General features: G+C 36.1%; 1 protein-coding gene across 3 annotated transcripts in view; it reads left to right on the plus strand.

Annotated features, from left to right (window-relative positions):
• The window catches only part of LOC145687238 (uncharacterized protein KIAA0513), an 87582-nt gene that overhangs the window by 27106 nt on the left and 39530 nt on the right, over nucleotides 1-20946 (plus strand). Inside the window, exons 1-2 of one of the 3 annotated variants that reach the window (XM_081760716.1) lie at nucleotides 10483-10638; nucleotides 14805-14867. Coding sequence is in view for 1 of the 3 variants with exons in the window: in XM_081760713.1 (XP_081616839.1) it covers nucleotides 10788-10837; nucleotides 14805-14867 (113 nt within the window). In the remaining 2 variants the exon portion in view is untranslated. Of the gene's footprint in view, nucleotides 1-10482; nucleotides 10639-10772; nucleotides 10838-14804; nucleotides 14868-20946 lie in introns of those variants that run through there. The other 2 variants (XM_081760713.1, XM_081760718.1) reach the window with 2 other exon arrangements.

Here is a 20946-nt window from a genome sequence, read left to right on the forward strand (position 1 = left end):
CAACAACATATTTATAGACATGCGACAATCATTTTGGACATGAGTGTACATACAAGACATGAATATAGGACGATATAGTTTGAAGTAATGCAGGGTGTTTCAAAATGAATATTAGGGTTTGAAACTTTGTAGTATCTATTACAATTAACTTAGAATTATAAGTATTATCAAATGAAAGAGCAACTCAAACAGTTTTGTACACACGCATGCCATGCATTATTTCCTCTGTCTGCCGTTAGAAAGAGCAAGTAGCAAAGATGGAGACTAGAGACCAGAAAGCTTTGTGTGTTTTAATTTTGCAAAGACTGAATCTGTATTTACGGTGCAACCGTCTGTGTGAATTCAATGTTTTGTGCCATATGGCGGAAAGTTTATGGGCCTTTCTCACCTGTTGACTCAATGTGTGCCATGTGACGAGTGAAGCTCACATCGAACACTTGAAGCAAAAACTGTTTGAGGTGTTCTTTTATTTGATGTATTGTTTATAATTGTGCGTAAAATGTAATAAGTACTACGAAGACTTAAATCCCCGATATTCATTTTGAAACACCCTGCATTTCTCAGCATCAGTATTATAACTAAGATGTAAAAAGGAGAGATTGTGATTGTTTATAACAACGATATTATTATTAGTCGAAACTATAATTACTACAACAACACAAGTTAGTAGTCAAAAAATGTAATTAAATGTACACTCGTAACCCTTTCGGACCCAGTGGCCAAAGTGGCACATACGGATGTCACTTTTTCAATCCGCTCCTGTATGGTCACTAACTAAGATATCGGTATATATATATATTTTGCCAAATATGGTTGGTCCATAGTTTATCATTTTAGTTTCTTTTTCTTCTGTGTGTCGAATTTCCTTCTCAAATTTCTCCTCAGTCAAAAATTCGAGAATTTTCGAATTTTGTTTATTACTTTTCCCCTGTAGCTTCATTCGTTGTAGAGAGACCTCCTTAAGACTTGTCGGGTAGATACGTCGGATGGACACCTAATTGTTGACATCAATTGGACGGGCTTGCACGCAGTGTTGCCAACTACGGAAATTAAAATCTTAAATTTGGGTAAAAAATCGAAATTTTTATTATAAACCGTACCTAAACATCCGAATGCAAGTCAACTTACGCCAGTCGAACATTTGTCCTTACTGAACAAACTCGGGTACATATCGTTACAGTGGGGTAATTAGGGGACGCACGAAAAAATCGGATTTAGGTTCTAACTCTTGATTTTCCCCTACTTTTCTGTTTATCGAAATATATTTTTGGTAATTAGAAGCATTGTTTCTTAAATATCGCCATGACACTTGTAGGATATATTAGTAATGTACCAGTGTTTATTTTAAGATAGTTTTCGTCTGTCTGGTAGCAGTGTCGCCAGCTACGGAAAATTTTAATTCAAGATGTTAGGGGAAAATTACGTGTTTTGTCTATTACATATATCCCTCTTGTTGGCTACATAGGAACAAAAGTACCAGTATCTGAAAGTCTTGTCTTTGCCCTTCACAACGCACTATAGAAAGTTTCAATACGATAGCTAGGGGGAGTACAGTTGAGGTTTACAGTAGACCTTGTTCTCTAAGTGGAAAGATAACTTTGATGTTTTTAGGTAGACTGAAATATTTTTTAATGACCTGCTTACTTTATTAGATATCGTCACAATACTTGTAGGATATATTATAGGGATACCAAAGCTTCTTTTAAGATAGTTTGTGTGTGTCTGCTAGCACTGTTGCCAGCTACAGAAAATTCTAATTTCCGATTTTAGGGGGAAATTTTAAAAAAATCCCTTTTTGTCTCTATTATTTCCCCCTTGTTCGCTACATTCAAACAAACGTACCACTGTCTGAAAGCCTCGTCCTTAGACTACCCAGCGCACTATTAAAAGTTTCGGTAGAATAATTAGGGGAAGTACAGTTGAGGCTTATAATAAACCATGCTCTGTAAATGGTAAGAAAATTGTGCATTTCTAAGTTAGAATGAAATTTTTTTAAAAAAAATCATGCTTACTTTGTTAGATATCGCCGTGATACTTGTACTATATATTCTTATGGTACCAAGGTTTACTTTCAGATAGTTTAGGTCTGTTTTATGGCAGTGTTTCCAGTCAAAACAACTAATTCCCGATTTTAAGTGAAAAATTCGGCAAATTTCCCTTTCCCCTCTATTATTTCCCTCTTGCTCGCTACGTTGGAACAAATGTACAACTACCTGAAAGCCTTCTCTTTAGCCTATAGAACGCACCATAAAAAGTTTCAATAGGATAATTAGAGAAGCTGTAGCCCCGGCATATCTGTTGATTTTTGCTGTTGAGGCGTAAAAAGTGTCAAAATTTCATGTGTATGGAAACAGAATTTTTTCTTTCTCTCTTTGAATGGAAGGCAGCGTCTTCAGGTTTTCACTGTACCTTGTCAACGCATCAAAGAAATTTTTTAGGTGACTTGGACCCATATGGCAATAGTGGTGCTAGATACAAAAACGTCTTGAAATTCGGTTAGGGACTTTTTTGTAAATTTTCACCCCTACATTTCCCTCAGTAATTTCCCACCCGCTCGCAACACTGCAATGTAATGTACACCAAAAAACAGCCACATTCCTTTTCTAAAAAACAAGGTCTTAACCATATCAATAGGGTAAATGGTTTTTGAGCAAGAAGTCACTAACTGACAAGGTAGGAAAACGCCAAAACTGGTCCTGGGTCCGAAAGGAATAATCACACGATTTTGCTCGTATAGGTACAAGGAAACAAACGATTTGTAAGTTGCGAGGGCTTCGACTCAAGTTCTATTGATTATGTCAATAGTATTCAATATAAATCAATAAATAATAGCTGCCAGAAAAAAAACAGACATTTGAAAAAAAAACATGAAAAAGAACGATGTTTTTTATTGAAAAAAAAACTTCACAGAAAAAAAACCGTTTTTTTACAACACTAATAGTTAGAGGTGACCTAGGATGTTAAGCCATTCCTGCTGCCACCTTCATCTTACCTGAAGTTTTCAGTTGTTTGTTTCGAGAAATAAATGTTCAAATAAGTAGCAGTGTTAGTGTACACTACGTGAAGAAGTTTGGTTTGTATGGCATCATATTTTCTCATTTATTATTGAAACTGGAACTGGTAGTAGATTTCTACCACTTCCAGTTCTAGTAGAGAAACTAGAGTAAAGATGGAATATATTCTTGGGACGTTTAATTGATTGAAAAACCCATCCTTTCGCTATTTGTTAATATTTTCCCTCTATAGTGATCAAGGTTAAAACAGGTAATTGTTGATTTTTTTGCAACTTCCGCTGGATGGATTACCTCCATGAACGAACTCTATTCTAAATATTTAAGGAGCCCCGGTGGGTCAGTGGTAGAGCGTTCACCTCTGGTGCTTGGGGTCCCGGGCTCGATCCTAGTCCCCGCCAAGTGAACTTTGTGGTGGACAAACACAGTGTGCATGGGTTTCCTCGGGGTTCTTCCATTCCCTCCAACTTTCTTCATTCCACCATTTCATTCATTACTCATCATCATCGTCTTCTTTGGCCTAACCGGCATAGCCTTAGGACGTAAAACTCGAAAGATTTCGTTTTTTCATTTCTATTCTTAATATTTGAACCTGGCCAAAATTGATGGTAATCCATATAGGCGGAGTTATGGGGGCATGGGAGGACATTGCCCCCAACTTTTTGACAATAAATAAAAATTCCACCCATAAGATAATAAAAATAACAATGCTACGGTTGTTTTGAAGATTTGCCCCCCAGGTCTGCTTCCCCCCCAGCAACAATTCCTAACTCCGCTTATGGTAATCCATCAAGCAGTTCTTGAGATTTTTTGCCTCCCTGACAAAGACACACACGAACGAATGTATAAATGGTCAAATATCAAATACGCTTTCGATTTGTAAGTTGTTAATTTTTCAATCCTTTGTAAAAAGGATTTTAAGTACAGATAAGTTTTTTTTTTTTTTTAATTTCATGTAAGTGTTGAAAGAATCAAACCAACAACATCCCCTTAATCAAAAGAACACAATTTCAGAATAGTAAGTTTCTTTCTTATATATTGGGAGCAGTGGTGTATTCACGATTTTGTTTCGGGGGGCCTTTGCTAAATTTCGGGGGGAGCTTTGACTGAAAATGTGAAAATTCTGCCAGATATTTCATATACTTTACTATAGTAAGTAAGATTTCGGGGGGAGGCTTAAGCCCGGAAGCTCCCCCCTAAATACGCCACTGATTGGGAGTAACTGAGCGAGATTCATAATGATATGCATTTGCTGTTACCATGATTGAAATGCTCTTGAATTCACTTATTCAATGTGAAAGCATGATATTACAATTACTGTCAACCAAATATAAAAGATTTGGCAGAAAATAACTTTCACTAATTATGATCTTTAATGATCAAACATAAAAGTCATTCACATGTTACTATGAATGTGAAATTTATTTAGCCTATGATATTTTTTAGAAGTCGACGCTGGTTGTCACAGGCGTTAATCTTTAGCGGGAAAGGGAACCGGAGGCCCAGAAAGTTTGCTTGGTTCCCCGGAATCTGGATAAATTTACTTGTGTCTTTGGTTGGAAATCTGACAACAAAACGCACATATCTGATTATAGGGTTCGAATCAAATGGGTTAGGACATTGAGAGAGATTCCCCCTGTCGTCAAATAATTTTCTCGGCTCGTTGAAAGAAAAATTTCTTCCTTGCTAGGGAAATATTTCCCCCAATGCATATATTTCGTGCAGCATTGTGTGAATAAATAAATAAAGAACATTAAATATTCTGGAAATGCAATCAGGAGCGCATTCCGAAATTTTTATTGGAGTATCCAAAACTACCCATGTTATTCCACTCCCGAAAAGAAGGTACCGGTACGTAGTTGTTAAGTACTGCCATCTATGTTCTCAGAAAAAAATAATAGAACTAGATTGGTTTAATAACAAAAAAAGAAAGAAAGAAAAAGAAAAAAAGAGAAAGAAAAGAAAAGAAAGGAAAGGAAAGGAAAGGAAAGGAAAGGAAAGGAAAGGAAAGGAAAGGAAAGGAAAGGAAAGGAAAGGAAAGGAAAGGAAATCTTTGAGTTTTACGTCCACTGTTATGCCGGTTAGGCTAAAGGAGACGGTGATGATGAGTAATGAATGAAATGGTGAAATGAAGAAAGTGGAGGAAATGGGAGATCCTCAAGGAAACACACGCACACTGTAGTTGTTCACCACATAGTTCACTTGGCGCTGGCTGGGATCGAACCCAGGAACCAGAGGTGAAAGCTCTACCACTGAGCCACCGCGGCTCCAAAGAAAGAAAGAGTGCAGAGCCAATCTCTATGTTACATCAATTATTTTCTAACAAACAATAAACAAGTGGAATAATAAATAAGTATAGTTTTAAGAAAGTGTGCAACTGTTGATTGATTGATTGATTTTTACGTCCCGTTCAGCAGCGAGGCTATATGAGACGTGGACCTACTGATTAACGTGGAATCCGAACCACATGAGCTCCCACCGGGAATCGAACCCGGGTCTCCCGCGCCAAAGGCGCGTTCGCTAACCGCTAACCGCTAACGGAGGAGCTCGAAGTGTGCAACTGTATATCGAGTTACTGTACGAAGTTTTTTGGGGAGGAGGTCCAAACTCAGTGGACCCCCGCATAGATGGGCCCTTCAGAAAACAAATTTACAAGATTTGTTGTTTATACATATACCAATTCTTTGTGAAAATACAAACAATATCATGTCTTCTTTAGAGTATGACAGAGATTATAGTATAATTAAGAAAACTTACTAGACTTTGAAATCGAATTCAAACAAAAGTACTAGCATGTGTAATATTTGTGATTATTAATGGATCATGCTCAAAAGATTTTTGTGTCAAACATTTCGAAGCAAAGTAGATATCTGCTAGACTAGTGGTTCTCAACCGATGCGTCGCGACACATTGGTGTGTCACGCATTCTTCTAAGGTGTGTTGCGAAATTTTAGAATTAAAAAAAAAAAACATTAAGAATTTAATAATAATTACTTAAAATCGAGACAGACTTCCACTCAACACCTCCAGCGGCAGTAATAATACTTAGTGCTATACAGAGTCATTAGATATTTCTACTACTACTGCTGCTGCTGCTACTACTACTACTACTACTACTACTTCTACTACTACTACGAATAATAATAATAATAATACCAAACAAGTGGTCGCGATTTTCTGGATGTTCAGCAAGTGTGGAAAAAGATTGAGAACCACTGTACTAGACATCATTCTAGAATAGACACCGCTCACACTTTACATTAATTCGTTGAGAGAGTAAGTTAAGTTCCTTACAACAAAGCAAACTTTTCATATAAATTTATTAATCAGCACCTTATTTTTTACATTCATTAATAAAATAGTTTTACATTTGTTAGTAAAAAAATGAAATGAAATCTTTAAGTTTTACGTCCCACGGTTATGCCGATTAGGTTAAAGGAGACGGTAATGATGAGAAATGAATGAAATGATGGAATGAAGAAAATGGGAGAAAACGGGAGAGCCCAGAGAAAACCCACACACACGGTGTTTGTCCACCATACATTTGGTAGTAATGGCGAGACTTATTTGTGCCTCTATGTATTCAACGCATTTAGGCCTACGTACAGGGTGCGTTCACAAAGTTTCAAGATTGGTCTAAGAATAACAAATGTATTATATATTTTTGTACAGCGAACTAAAAATCTTCGAAATATGACCCTTGGGCATCAACACACCGCTACCAGCGTATTTTCCATTGTTCATAGGCTCCCTGATAAGTCTTCGCGTAAGGCTATGATGAGACTTCGTCGAAGCCGCCTGGACAGCTGGAATCGTGTGGAATCGCTTCCCTTTCAGATCTTTCTTGATTCGGGGGGACAAAACAAAGTCACTGGGAGCGAGGTCAGGGCCGTAAGGTGGATGCCAAGACCTGAAAGTGAAGCGATTCCACACGATTCCAGCGGTCCGCGTGGCTTCGACGAGGTCCTTCACAGCGTTGTGCGAGATTACTTTCAGGGAGCCTATGAACAATGGAAAACATGCTGGCAGCGCTGTGTTGATGCCCAAGGGTCATACGTATTTCGAAAACTTTCAGTTTGCTGTACAAAAATGTGTAATACATTTGTTATTCTGAGACCAGTCTTGAAACTTTGTGAACGCACCCGGTACATATTTTCTCTTTATGTGTGTGTGTGAAAAAGTTCCCCCATCGGGAAAAAGATTGATTCGAACATTACCGGATTGCCTCTTCCCAAAGTTATGCAGAAATCGGCGCCGTTGCTGGTTATAATGATTTGGCAAGTATATGATTCTACAAGATTATTGACATTTAACGGAAAAAAATGTCCGAGGATGAAACACTAACCAGTCGATAGAACCTATTGAGCTAAACAGCATGATATGCGTGAGTGTTAAAGAAAAGCTTATGTATTTTTCGAGAAAATGGAGGAAAAGAAATTTCTCTGTAAACCTAAAAATCGATGCTGTACAATAACCATAAGATTTACTGAAAAGAAATTAATATTGAAATTGTAAAATAGAACAAACTGTCACAATACCGATAATGGAAATATTAAATTTCTCTACGCATCCAACTGAATGTGTTGTATTTCTTTAGAAATTCAACATTGCTACAATATTAACGTAAGAGCTCCTTCGTGGCTAAGCGATTAGCGTACGCGCCTTTGGCGTGAGAGACTCGGGTTCGATTCCCGGCGAGAGCACATGTGGTTCGGATTCCACGTTACTCAATAAGTCCACTTCAGTTGCCTTGTTGCTGAACGGGACGCTAAAGTTAAAATCAACTCAATATTAATGTTAGACCTCTAACATGGTATTATGGTTAGGCATGGTATTATTTGTCAACAATAATTTCAAGTACGGTACCTGGAAAGTATTTTGACGAAAGACGCTTACTGCAACAAAGAGATCAGGTCAAGAATTGCCATTCGACTGGAAGAGATCGCTCTTAACTAGCAGCCTTAATACAGAACTAAGGAAAAAGTTGGTCAAGTGCTATATATGGAGCATTGGACTGTATGGTTCAGAGATCTGAACATAACGGAAGTTAGAAATATTTAGAGAGCTTCGAAGTGTGGTGTTGGAGGAAGATGTAAAAGATAAAATGAACAGAAAGAGTAACAAACAAAGATTTTAAAACGGATAAGAGAGAAGAGGATGCTTTAGCCAGCATCCTTCATCGGAAGGCCAATTAGATTGAACGCAACTTGTGTACGTACTTGCGAAGAAATTATCTTCTTTATATCGCCATAGAAGGAAAGATGGAAGGACAGCAAATAATAGCAAGAAGAACACAAGTGACTGATGATTTGAAAAATAGAAGAAAATACTGGAAGTTAAAAGAGAAAACTGAAGATTGAGAAACATGGAAGAAACATTTTCAGGCCCAAACTTAATAATAATAATAATAATAATAATAATAATAATAATAATAATAATAATAATAATAATAATAATAATAATAATAATAATAATAATAATAATAATAATAATAATAATAAAAGTCCTCCGGGCCTACCAAAAGACATACTACGTAATAAAATAATAATAAAAACTTCTAACAAATATTTATAAATAAACATATAGATGTTTAAAAATATTGGATACTCAGAAAAAAGGACGTCTCATATAATCTTCGATGAAATCTAGGTCTATTCTTACGAGTTTTTTGCAGAAAAATGCTTCTACGTGGGTGCTCCGGGGCCCAAGCACCCACACAAATAGTCTTGTGGGTTCGGTGCACTCACAAAATTTTTAGTTTAGGTCTGGGATTCTCTTGCGTTTAAGTTAGCCGTGTTACCGACTGAGCTAGGGCAGCCCCAATTTATTTTTATAGTACCGGTATATTTTACTTTATCACAGCACAGCCCTTTATGATAGTGTTTATAAAAGATTTTAACTAAAAATAAATCAAACAATCATCGTGCCTTCCCTGAAAACATATAGGCTAACACGCCCCGCCATTGATATGCACTAGTGCTGTTGAATTTTTGTGACATTTGCGGTTTTCGGTTTTTGAGAAAACCGGTTTTCTGAAAACCGAAAATCGCAAAAGCGGTTTTGAAAACCGAAACCGCAAAAGCGGTTTTCAAAACCGACATTTCGGTTTTATGAAATTTCACTTTTTTCAAAAACCGGTTTTCGGTTTTTTCAAAAACCGATTTCGACAGCACTAATATGCACCTACATAAATTTTAGAAAGTCGGTGCCGTTGCTTCTCGCTATTACCATTTTTGCTTTATGCCCATCAATATTAAAACCGGAAATGGTTTATTTCAAGCACTTCCGGTTCGATTATATGTTCAAGAGTAGAGATGGAACCTAATTATTTTTGAGACGATGAATCGATTACAAAGAAATAGCTTCAAACCCTTTTATCGTTTTTGTTTTGATACCTGTCGACAGATCGACAGACGGACATAGCCGTTCTTAAGACTTTCGATACACAGCATATTTTGGAAGCCTAGAAACAGAAAAAATCAAGTATATTCTTCTACTAGCAGCGTTCACCCCGCTTCGCTGCGGTCACCCCGGAACGCAATAAACTTTGTTACTTAGATAATTTTTACTTTTTCGCTTTCAAGTGATATGATAAAAACCATAGAAGATTACAGTAAATGTTAACATTATATCGCCTGTCATTTATGTTAACCCGCCCCGCTTCGCTGCGGTCACCCCGGAACGCAATAAACTTTGTTACTTAGATAATTTTTACTTTTTCGCTTTCAAGTGATATGATAAAAACCATAGTAGATTGCAGTAAATGTTAACATTATATCGCCTGTCATTTATGTTAACCCGCCGAGTGACACGGTCATGCGGGTTGCATATAAATACGTTTATTTTTACCTATGATGAACTAACAAAGGATTTGTACGTTATGGACACTTGAATGGTCAATTATCTCAAGACACTGGTAATTAAAAATTAAAGTGATATGATAAAAACCATCTAGGGTCCAAATCCTAATAACCCCCCAAAAATGAAAGAAATTGGTTCAGCCGTATTAGCGTGATGAGGGAACAAAGGATTTGTGCGTTCTCTTTTATATATAAGATTGTTGCGTCATCACTTTTATCTTCTCTTAAAACAAGGAACAATTACCTCTGATTACAATTGTGATAATTATAAAAAAATAAATAAATAAATAAAAAAACTTGAATGAAACGGATGACACACCTATCTCCTACTAATTACTTATTTTATAATAATTGCAAAATTACACTGTATAATAAAAGAGACAGAAAAAAAAGGTTACATTTGAACAGGTGTACACTACTTTTTCTTTTATATGTAATGTGTACTGTATCTCTTTGTTTCTTGACAAGTTATGTGTACAATGTTATAATAACAGATATAGCAGAAGTCTGTATCCCGCAAGGTCACACAATACCGGCAAAATTATCTCTCGACGAGTGATAAAATTGTTTCCATGCCAACAATCACGTGGTGCACGTTACCCAACCAGACGCAGCTATTGTTTTCACACCTCCCGTGTTACACTTTTACACATGGCATCCTGCTGCAGTGCTGCATAGTGTTGGGTGTCGTAGTGCTTGTAGCTTAGCCTGTCAGAAAATAAAGTAGGCATGTAGTTGTTAATAATATAGTTGGAAAATATTCGAAGGTATGTGTTACAACTTTACTGTTTTCAGTTCATGTTAAATGTAAGGAGAATTTTGTGATGTACCAGTGAACTGTCAATATTGACGTCTGCAGCTTGTTTATCGAGTTGATGTGGTGTGTACGTGCCAATTACCGCATTCGTGGGGAGAAATGATTGCAGGAACCGAAAGAAATGCAGTGGCAGTTAGAATGAAAGTAGTGTAATTTCAATTTAAAAACAATCATAGCTGAATTATTACTTCATGCAATAAATACGAGTATTTTGTTGTATTTTCGTTAAAGTAAAAATGCAAGGTGGTAAAATCAATTAATGTAATATACTCAGTAAACATCTTTCTCTCTCAGAAATTTTAATGAAATATACTTGTCTTCGATCTTTAATAATTTGTATTATTCGCGTAGTAATAAGCAGAGATCGTTATGTTTTATCATGTGATTCTGCAGAATAGTTATTGTCATTCCTCATGAATCACAAGATCTTGTTTGATGAAGTTTCGCAAAATGACAATGTTACGGTTATATATACATGAAATCATTGAACTGATAAATCGTGTTAACGTATATGTCATAGACCTTAGTTGTTGTCTGCGCTCGTTAATCAATGAAGTTCAGAGTTAGCAGTTTGGTGCAAGGGTTTAATAAGTAGGCAACGACGATAAACGTCAAATTTGAGTTAAACTTGTTCTAAACAGTAACTTGGGGGATGTAGGCCTAGGTTTCTTTTCCGGGACACACGTTCATTTTTAAATCGGTACGGTAACGCTTTTGCTTCAACTTGTGATGTAAATAGATTCATAATATTGGATATAAAAATGAAATCTTTCAGTTTTACGTTCACGTTCCACTATTATGCCGACTAGGCGAAAAGAGACTGATGAGAAAGCTATAGTCTAATGAATAAAGTGGAAGGAAACGGGAGAGCCTCGAGAAAATCCACACACATGGTGTTTGTTTACCACGAAGTCCACTTTGCGCGAGCTGGGATCGAACCAGGGACCAATATTGGATGTGTATTGCCATTTTAAATCTATGTTAATGCCATTAGTAAAGACACAATTGAATAATGTAGCCACAGCGAGAGAAATATAGTAGTTAAGATTCTTTTCATTAGTGGCGTAACTAACGGGCCCCTCAACGCGGGGGCTAACGCCAAAAGAGGGCTTATTTAAGTTTCGAAGATGAATTTTGTGATGTTAAAATATATATATATTTTTTAAGGTTTCGAATTACTTCAGCTTTTCCATCAATATTGTTCTATAATGTAATATTTTCGGTTTAGTTCTAAATAAAAAATAATTTACCGCGAATACTGTGTAGACACTGGGATAATTCTACAATATTGTTAGCATTAATTTAAAAAAAAAAGTACAGAAATGAGATATATACCAATTGACAAATATAATCAAGCCGAACAAATGTGTTGTTCGTTTGCAATAATAAATTAATATACTCAGAGAGGTTGTTTATTTACTTACGTTCAGTATATGAAAAAAGAATTACACTGTTAAGTAGCGAATTGTATTTACTGTTTGAAAGGATGACATTTAGCAGTGGCGAAGCGTACTATGAGGCTCTGAGGCCGGGCCTACCCTGTTTTCTACTGTATATTTTCTTTATCTTTGATCTTTTATAAAGGCAATACTTCAAAATTTCGGTTTTTCGGTAAAAGAAATAATATGTTGGAAACACTTGGAGACCCTTCCGTCTGAGCCTCACCAGCTCACTAGACAGGCTTACGGACTACGCTGCTCAGGGAGCGAAGCTATTATCGCTGGGGATTGCACGCATTGTTGGGAAGGTGCGAAGGCTCGTCTTTGGGAGTTTAGTTTTAGCGTTGAAAGCATCTTTCAATGCTAATATGTTATTAAATGATTTCTCTAACATTAAGTAAGAAGATTCTGTGTAGAATTAAGTATTTATATTAGTGATAACCTGTTTAATTTAGGTATACACTCTCAGAAATTATTCAGAATAGCTGAATTTTTCCCCCTACTTCAAAGTGGGAGATGCAAGTAACAAACGCTTATCCAAGAAATTTGACAGCTAACTGTAAGAATGTACTTTCTTTTTCTCCACCTCCATTTTCAAATATGAAGGAAATGAAAACAGCAAGTGAGGATGAAATTGCCTCCTGCAAATCCCAGACAGAAGAATATATGAACTGCACTATAAAATATTTGTAGTGTAACTAAATGGGAATATTAGATTATCGGGTCTGCCCTACTTAGGGGATAACACTTCGCCACTGGCATTTAGTATCTCTCCCAAATTTATCGACTGCTTCGGAGCCGGTACTATAGCTTATAGTGAACCGTTGTAAACGATTACTTGGAATTCAAACCTAACCTAACCTAACCTAATCTAATCACTACCAAGTGAGCCAAAGTCAACCAAGTAATTTGGGGGAAGAAACTAAATATTACTCTCTCCGTAACTAACAATGATGCAAATACCTCCTTTTCTGCTTGTAAACAGAAAGGATTTAACAACATTCAATAATTTTCAGCTGAGAGTGAATTAAATTTTACTTTCTGTCTTGGTAACAATGGGAACAAAATAAAGTTAGGTTAATAATGATAATAATGTGGAATTTGTATAATATGAGCAAGTAGTGATTAATTAGCTGGAATATTCAAAGCTAAACAAAATATTGTATAAATTTTACATATATTCATGAATATGGAAAGAAGGAAGGGGTTTTGACATTTTCGCGGGAGACCCATGCAACCTTAGTTACACTACAGCTTTTCACACTTAATTTTGTAGAAGCCGAACGTAATTCAAAAGGCAATAGTAATCAGTGCGTATTGTCAAACAGTGAATAATTTGCGACATGCCATTCAAAATTGGCGGAGAGGAATGTTACGCTCTGGAATTATTGTGATCTATGACAACGTCATCCCCCAGCGATTTCTTTCTTTTTTTCTTTACCTGAAAAAGTGGCTTGAATCAAAACGTTTCAGCGACAGCGAAGTGCTCAAGACATCAGTTCTAAACTGACTGCTCTCTTAGGTGAATTTTTTTTTTACACAAAGAGTATACCGAAGCTTGTACTAACGCTGCCAAAAATGTCTGGAGTATCATAGTAATTACGCCGAAAAATAGTCACGAGATATTTAGTTGTGTATCAATCAAAATACATTTCATCTTTCTTTCTTTTCTTTTCTTTTTCTTTTTTTTTTCTTTTTTTTTTTTAATATTGACCCATTTTTTCTGAGGTGCACGACGTAACTTTTCTCAGTTATTACGTTTTCGTTTACATTATTGGGTGTTTCCTTTTGGTTGGGTTTTCTGTAATACAATAGGTTTTTAATTATCTCTAACTTTTATCACTAAAAGATACTTTCGTCTATTAAGCCTGTTTTCGTTTCTTTTAGCTTTTGGAATAGCTGAACTGAGACCATTGTTCTTAAGACACTGTTAATGGATTTTGCTTATCTTTCTTCAACTTGTTGTTGGAGATCCGTCAGTGGGTAAATTGTGTCGGGAAGGTTTCTTTAGCGTGCTGTGTGAGCACACGTTAAGTGAAGCTGTTTTCATTTTGCCATACTGACTTTTAATTCTTATGTAGGACGGTAATAAAATATAATAGAAGAAAAAAAATTAAAAATCTTTGAAGCAGCGAGACTAATTTTGTGGAGTAATTATTGTTTCAGGAGTTTCTTTCTTTCTTTTCTTTTCTTTTTTTTTTTAAGTTTTATGTCCTACGATTACGCCCTGTTGTATGCTAAAGGAGGCGAATGATCAATAGAAGTGAATGATTATGATAGAGTTTGTGCGAATGTGAGCGAATCCCGAGAAAATTCACGGACACGATGTTGTCCATCAGAAATTTACAGGTCTGGGGATCGAACCGGATCTTTCACACGTAGGTGTGTGCTCTTCCAATGAGTGATCTTGTGGTTATATTTCAGGAGTTACTGACAATAAGCTGTTAATAAATTTATATTACTGTTCCTTTTGTTTGGAGCTCAACGTTCATTTTCAGCACCCGCCTATATGAGATGTGGATCCTCAGCTTAACGTGGAATCCCAACTATGTGAGCTCCACTGGAAGTTGAATCCAAGTCTCCCGCGCCAAAATCATGTACGATTTTCTCTGTTTATGTAAGACTTCTGTTTGTTATTCTTGTATACTAATGTTTGTTCTTTTGTATTATTTTATAGATTGAACGTAACTGAAAAAGGCCTTATACCTGTACATGCGCACTGTGTGTTTAGTCCCGACAGGTAAGTTAAATAATAATAATAATATGTATTTAACGACAAAATTAAAATAATTGGTAATGGCACATAGTCACAGATGTATGAAAATAGTCTCATATTTTCAGTTTAATTACAGAATGCACTGGCCGAAATTGATATCAATCTAAAGAAATGTTGTAGACGTTATAAAAGCGATTAATTCCTATTCTTATTACAAGATCGTATGTATCATGAGAGAAAAGACTCCGTTCCTATTTTTATTTTATTTTCTAGAACGAGGAAACAGAATGAGGTTCCGAAATATTGCTATATGTGCCGAAATAAATAAATAAATTAAAAACGACAGTCGGATACCGTTAGTCTAGTCATTTCATATTCTCGGCTATAAACTTAAAAGTTCAGTGTAGTTCGACACATTTGAATCCTTTCTAATTGGCACAGTTTTACAACATTCATTGTAATTTGCGATGAAAAGGACAGTACGAAATGTTAGTATTTTTGTTATTTCAGCAATTTCACCAGAGAGTTTGCATGAAGACTGTTCGCTTTATGTATTAAGTATGAGTGAACACTACAAATACTGTTTTTACTATTGCTAAACAACTGTTGCCCAGATAAATACCCGTGGTCTTACTCCAACCCAACAGTCGCTTTCGTAGATATGGACGAGAAATTTAATAATGGATGTTTCGAGACTGACATCCAAATCAAGCCTAACAGAAGTATTAAAAACTTCCGCTTCAAGATTTCCCACTCCCACCGTATTAAAAGATCCTCACCCTATGCCCTGGCCATTTGAAGAACCTATATCTGTTCTGCCACATTGTCGCCCAATAACAACTTCGAAATCTCACTTATGATACACCGAAAATTATTAATTTTTTGACTTATTTCAGGAATCTATGGCTCTCTTTATTTGTCAAACGTCGAAAAACTGAGTAAGGTACGAATGAATGCATAGTACACGACCAGACACATCCTTCTTTGATGAAAAACACTGCTGTTAAGGAAGTTTACGCAAGTTGACCATTCTCATCGCTGGTCTAGTGGCTGTTGCGTGTGACGATTTCTTAAACTGTAGATCCACGTATCATATAGCTCTAATGCTGAATAAGGACGATAAACTTCAATAAACAACTAACAGACTGGTTCGTAAACAATAACACGGGTTCGTAAAAGCTCGGAAGATATATATATCACTACTATTGAGAATGAAGAACTATACGTTTCTTTACATATACAGTATTAATATGTTTTGGCGCAACATAGTAAAAGATCTTCTTGACATACTCCTTATTGTACCTCACGATCCTTTTATCAGGGGTCGCGAGACTCAATGCTCATCTCTGATGCGTGAGGTTCTTGGTTCGATCCCAGGTCGCGCTGAGTGGCCTTTGTGGTAGACAAACATCGTGTGCGTGGGATTTCTCTGAGTTCTCCCGTTGTCTTCCCACTTTCTTCATTTCACTAGTTCATTCATTATCATTATCCTGGATTCTTAAAGAAGAAAAAATCTTTCCACCAATACACTCCAACACTAGCAGACTTCTACTCGACCAATAGGCAAGATGAGTTGTATCCCATTTTGTTTCTTTGGAAAGAGCTTTTGGTGCATAGTTTTGGATATTTTGAAGACAGCATAATACTATCCAACTTGAAAACACAACAGGTTTCAAGTAATATGATTCTGGTCCAAAAGGAGGGTGCCTTCCTAGTCTATCTCCAACAAAGCTGTCAGTCTGCACTCCAGCCAAGGTGCTCCTCTAAACCTTATAAGCAAATTGTTTAATATCAATAACCAGAGTCCAGCCCTACAGAGGCTGATGAAACTTCATTTTTACAAACCCTTACTTCATTTGAAATCGAATGGGTTTTGAAATTCGTCCGGTGATGTGTACAGAATCCCTATGTAAAACTTTGCTCTAAAATAGATACAATTTTTGTGATCTTTCAACTGCTCTAAAATAGATACAAGTTTTGTGACCTCTCAACATCCAGCCGTGATGGTAACTCACAGATTTGATCTTTTGACAGTTCTGATGCTTCAATTTTATTTGCGTTCTTTACCGCCCAGCCTTCAGCGTTAGACAATATCTCTATAGCACACAGATGCTCTACTTAAAAAAGTTACCTATTTCGACATATTTTCGGCCACACCTTCCTCTTTCTTCTCCCCATTGGTCAAGTGGCTAGCGTATGCGTCTGTGGTGCATGTTGCTCAGGTTCGATTCCCGGTTTGAGAGGACATATTATGGTAGTTCAGATTTCATCTCAAACTGTAAATCCACCTCTTGTATAGTCTTGATACTGAAAAGGGATGCTGAACTTGAACAAACAACTACGCGACTTCCTTTTCCCATTCCCCCTTCCCTCAAATACTTCCTCATTCCTTAAAATGAGGTAGGAGAAGGATTCTAACAAAAATTGAGTACTCACACATACATTCAAATAGCAGTCCGAAAACAAAAGTTTCTGCAACGAGTTTAATGCATGTTAAATGTGTAGGGCCATTCCTTAATAATAATAATAATAATAATAATAATAATAATAATAATAATAATAATAATAATAATAATAATATAAAAAATTGAAGAGCTATATTTTCTGATAATTTCCTTAACTATAGAAATAATGTAAATTGTTTTGGAAGTATTGCCGTCAATTCTCCTTGTGCTATCTTCTCATTACTTTTGTTCAGATTCGAAGAGAATAATAAACATTTAATTCACAGAAATAATCATTAGTGATGCTTATGTTACCGTTCAGTCTGCGAACCGCCTTCTCCCTTGATTTTATACGACCACTCACGCATATTTTTCACGAAATTTTACTGTATTTTATTCTGTTCCTCTAGCAAACGTTGGTAACAACCTAGAAAGATCACATTTTGTCTATTCTGCTGTTAGTGTTTTGTTCATGTAGCCATTTTTTTTTTTTTTTTTTTTTTTTTAATCCTCTAGGTACTTCCGTTGGTTGTATTTGCTGTCCAGGACTTCTTGTAACTTTTCGTTCCAACAGTATTAGCTCATTATGAATGCCGGAATAAAAGACCAGTCATGCTATTTCTGTTTCTCTCTACTGAGGCTTAATGCGCCAGCTTTCGTTTGCATCTTTTTATTTATGTTTATGTTGCTCCTTTCTCTGCAATCTTTGTATAGCATTACTCTTCAGCTCTTTATCTCAAATTTCTCCATTTTTTAAAGATCTTGACCTTTTTTCTTCAAACACTTAAAATTACTATGTATTTATATGTTCTTGAAACAACAACAACATTTTATGCATGTGATTAAACGAAACTTCCCATTAAATTCGTAAGTAAAGCCAATACATCACTTAATACTTACTATATTCATATACACAGGGAACACTGTAATCTAGTGGTTAAAGCGTTGGACTTGTGTCCACGTGGCCCCGTGTTTGATTCACGGACGGTGCTTTCCAATTTCCGGCGTCCAACCAGCGTTGTGAGGCAAACTGGGGAGTCACGTGAAAACAAGACGTGACGGCTACTAGGTCTAGAAAGCTGCAGATGTGTCTGTTGGAGACATGACGTCGCAGTGCGCTGATCATAGCTCTCCCAGGGTGTCTATCGGTCACGAAAGTCACGAAATCAGAAAACGGTCATGAAAGTCAAGAAGAAATCACGAAATTTAGAAAGAGAAGAAAGATATCTTAGTTGTTGTATGTATATATGATTGTACAGTTATCCTGTATCACATAGTGTCTGATGAAGCCAAAGAATTAGTTGGCGAAACTGTAACACGTGTTGAATTTTAATGAAGATATATAGTTTTGCTCAGCAAATAATTAATTTATACGAAATTTAGCTTTTAAGGCACGATTCTTTTTTATTTGTACATATATAAGTAGAGACTGCAAACTTTTGTTCTATAAAACGTCAAAATTCACCGCCAAAAATATCTGTTATCGGCTTTAGACATTACCAAATCGCAAGTAAAGCATGCTTTTATCTCATGCATGAAAATTGAGCCTAATTCGCACTTGAGAGTGTTACGAAATTTTATGGTTTGGTATAGAAAAGGTCACGAAAAAGTCATGAAATTTCATTTTGGAATTTTAGTAGACAGACACCCTGTCGCCGCTAGGCTGTACGTAGTTCAGCTGGTTGCTAACGGATGGCGCTGGAGCAGGCTTAGGCTCACAAAGAGCTGTTACGCCAAGTGCCGCGGTTTAGTATATTCATATCCACAATTTTCAGATTAACAATAACTCGTAACTGAGTACACCATATAAGAGTAGAATTATTTAATATAGAAACTGTCTGGTATTTTTAACTAAATGTTATCACTACTTTGCAGTGCCAATGTATCTAGACAGGTAATTTCAAGAGCCGCTAGTGCTCTTATTCTCACTCACTACAAATACGAAAATCGAGGAGTATACTTAACTCCTCACATATTTATTGCTCCATAAGTAACATTAAATGAAACGTAAACCATGGCATATTGGCTTTCAGTTCTGCCACTCACATGTATCGAGAATATTGTATAATTAAAAAAAAAGAAAAACCCTAAATGAAACACAAAACTTACAGTTTATTAGCTGTCAAAACATCATAATAATTACCATTCGAAGCTATAGGATACATAATAAATAACTGAAATATGAATAGTTTTACCTTGTGACCCGAAGGAGTAGAGCTATAATCAGATCGTTTCGGTGTTCGCTGACACCTTTGTCGACGTCTTCTAAAAGTTGCTGCAAACCGGTCTAAAAGTTGAAAACTATTCCCTTCCTGTAGAACTTTCTGAGAGAAAAGGAAGCTAACCTTTCTCCTCAAAACTGTCACGGACATAGGTTTTTGGAAAAAGTACAGTGCACAGTATATCGGCTTATCACTGATCTTAATTTGTTGTCCTTCCCGTGAGTAAAAATGGGAATGAATTTGTAGATAACAGTAATTCACTTTTTCAGTATTTTCAAGATTTGAACTTCCAAGTTCCAAGAAAAGTGGTTCACTTCGTGCCCCTGTGTTTATTTCTTTAATTAAATATTTCCTTTCTCTCTGGAAACGTCATCAGCACCATTTTTACTACAATATCACCGTATCCTTACCTTTACATCTATTGCGAGATTTTTTTTTCTTCTGTAAAGAATAATTAGTGCAAAGTATAAAGTGACTTAATTTCGATTTGCGATTGCCCTTGGTAATTATCCCTATATTTCCCGTCAATTCACTATTTTTACAAATATACTATCCACAGTAACAACTTATGCGGAATCTCTCAATATGTCTTTAATTTATGCGCTGGGTATTCCCATAGGCGAAGGAAATATTCAGTTAAAATCAGGGGTAAAAGTGGATCTGAAAAGGTAGGGGGACGTAGGTAGCGTCATGATGTCACGCCGTCCCCCTGCTTATCTTTTCCCGTTGTAATTTCTTAGGAACTGGGAGACGCCATATATATTTTTTTTTGGAGGTGGGGGTACGGCGTCCTCCTGCGTTCTCCTACACTTTTACCCCTGGTTAAAATAATAAATTCGGATGTACAAGGTGAGTCATTTTCCTTGTGAATATGTTCTGTATTGCTTCTATAAGTAGATATTTCAAATTCGTTACAGGTTTGAATTATTCGAAAGTGAGTTTACAGTTCTCAGAAAATTAATTCCAATTTTTACTAACACAAAGAACGACAAATTAAAATCAAGGATAAACCTATAAAGTGTGCATCTTTTTTTTTCTTCTTCTTTTAAACGCGTGTTCGTTACAGTTTAAGGAGAGAGATTTTTTTCTCTTAGAAAGATTCCGCAGGAAAGCAGAAATTTCACATTATGTTTCCACTTTAGTAACTTTTAGAAGTCATCGACAAAGGTTACAGCGCAATCAAACCTGTCTGATAGTAACTCTATTAAATACTTTACATATAGGGGACGACTTTTAAATGTCTAGGATGAACATTACCAGACCAAGACCATACCCACAAAGAAATTAAATGTCGACTGAAAGCAAAAAATCCTTGTCTTTATTCAGTTCAAATTCTTTTGTATCTCGAATTTCGTCGAAGAATTTGAAGCTTAAAATATATTTAAATTGATAATTATTCTCTGTGGTTGCAAAATATGATCGCTTACTTTGAGGGAA

This window comes from Thermobia domestica, chromosome 1 (genome assembly GCF_964235325.1).
Source record: "Thermobia domestica chromosome 1, izTheDome1.hap1.1, whole genome shotgun sequence".
Taxonomy (NCBI): Eukaryota; Metazoa; Arthropoda; class Insecta; order Zygentoma; family Lepismatidae; genus Thermobia; species Thermobia domestica.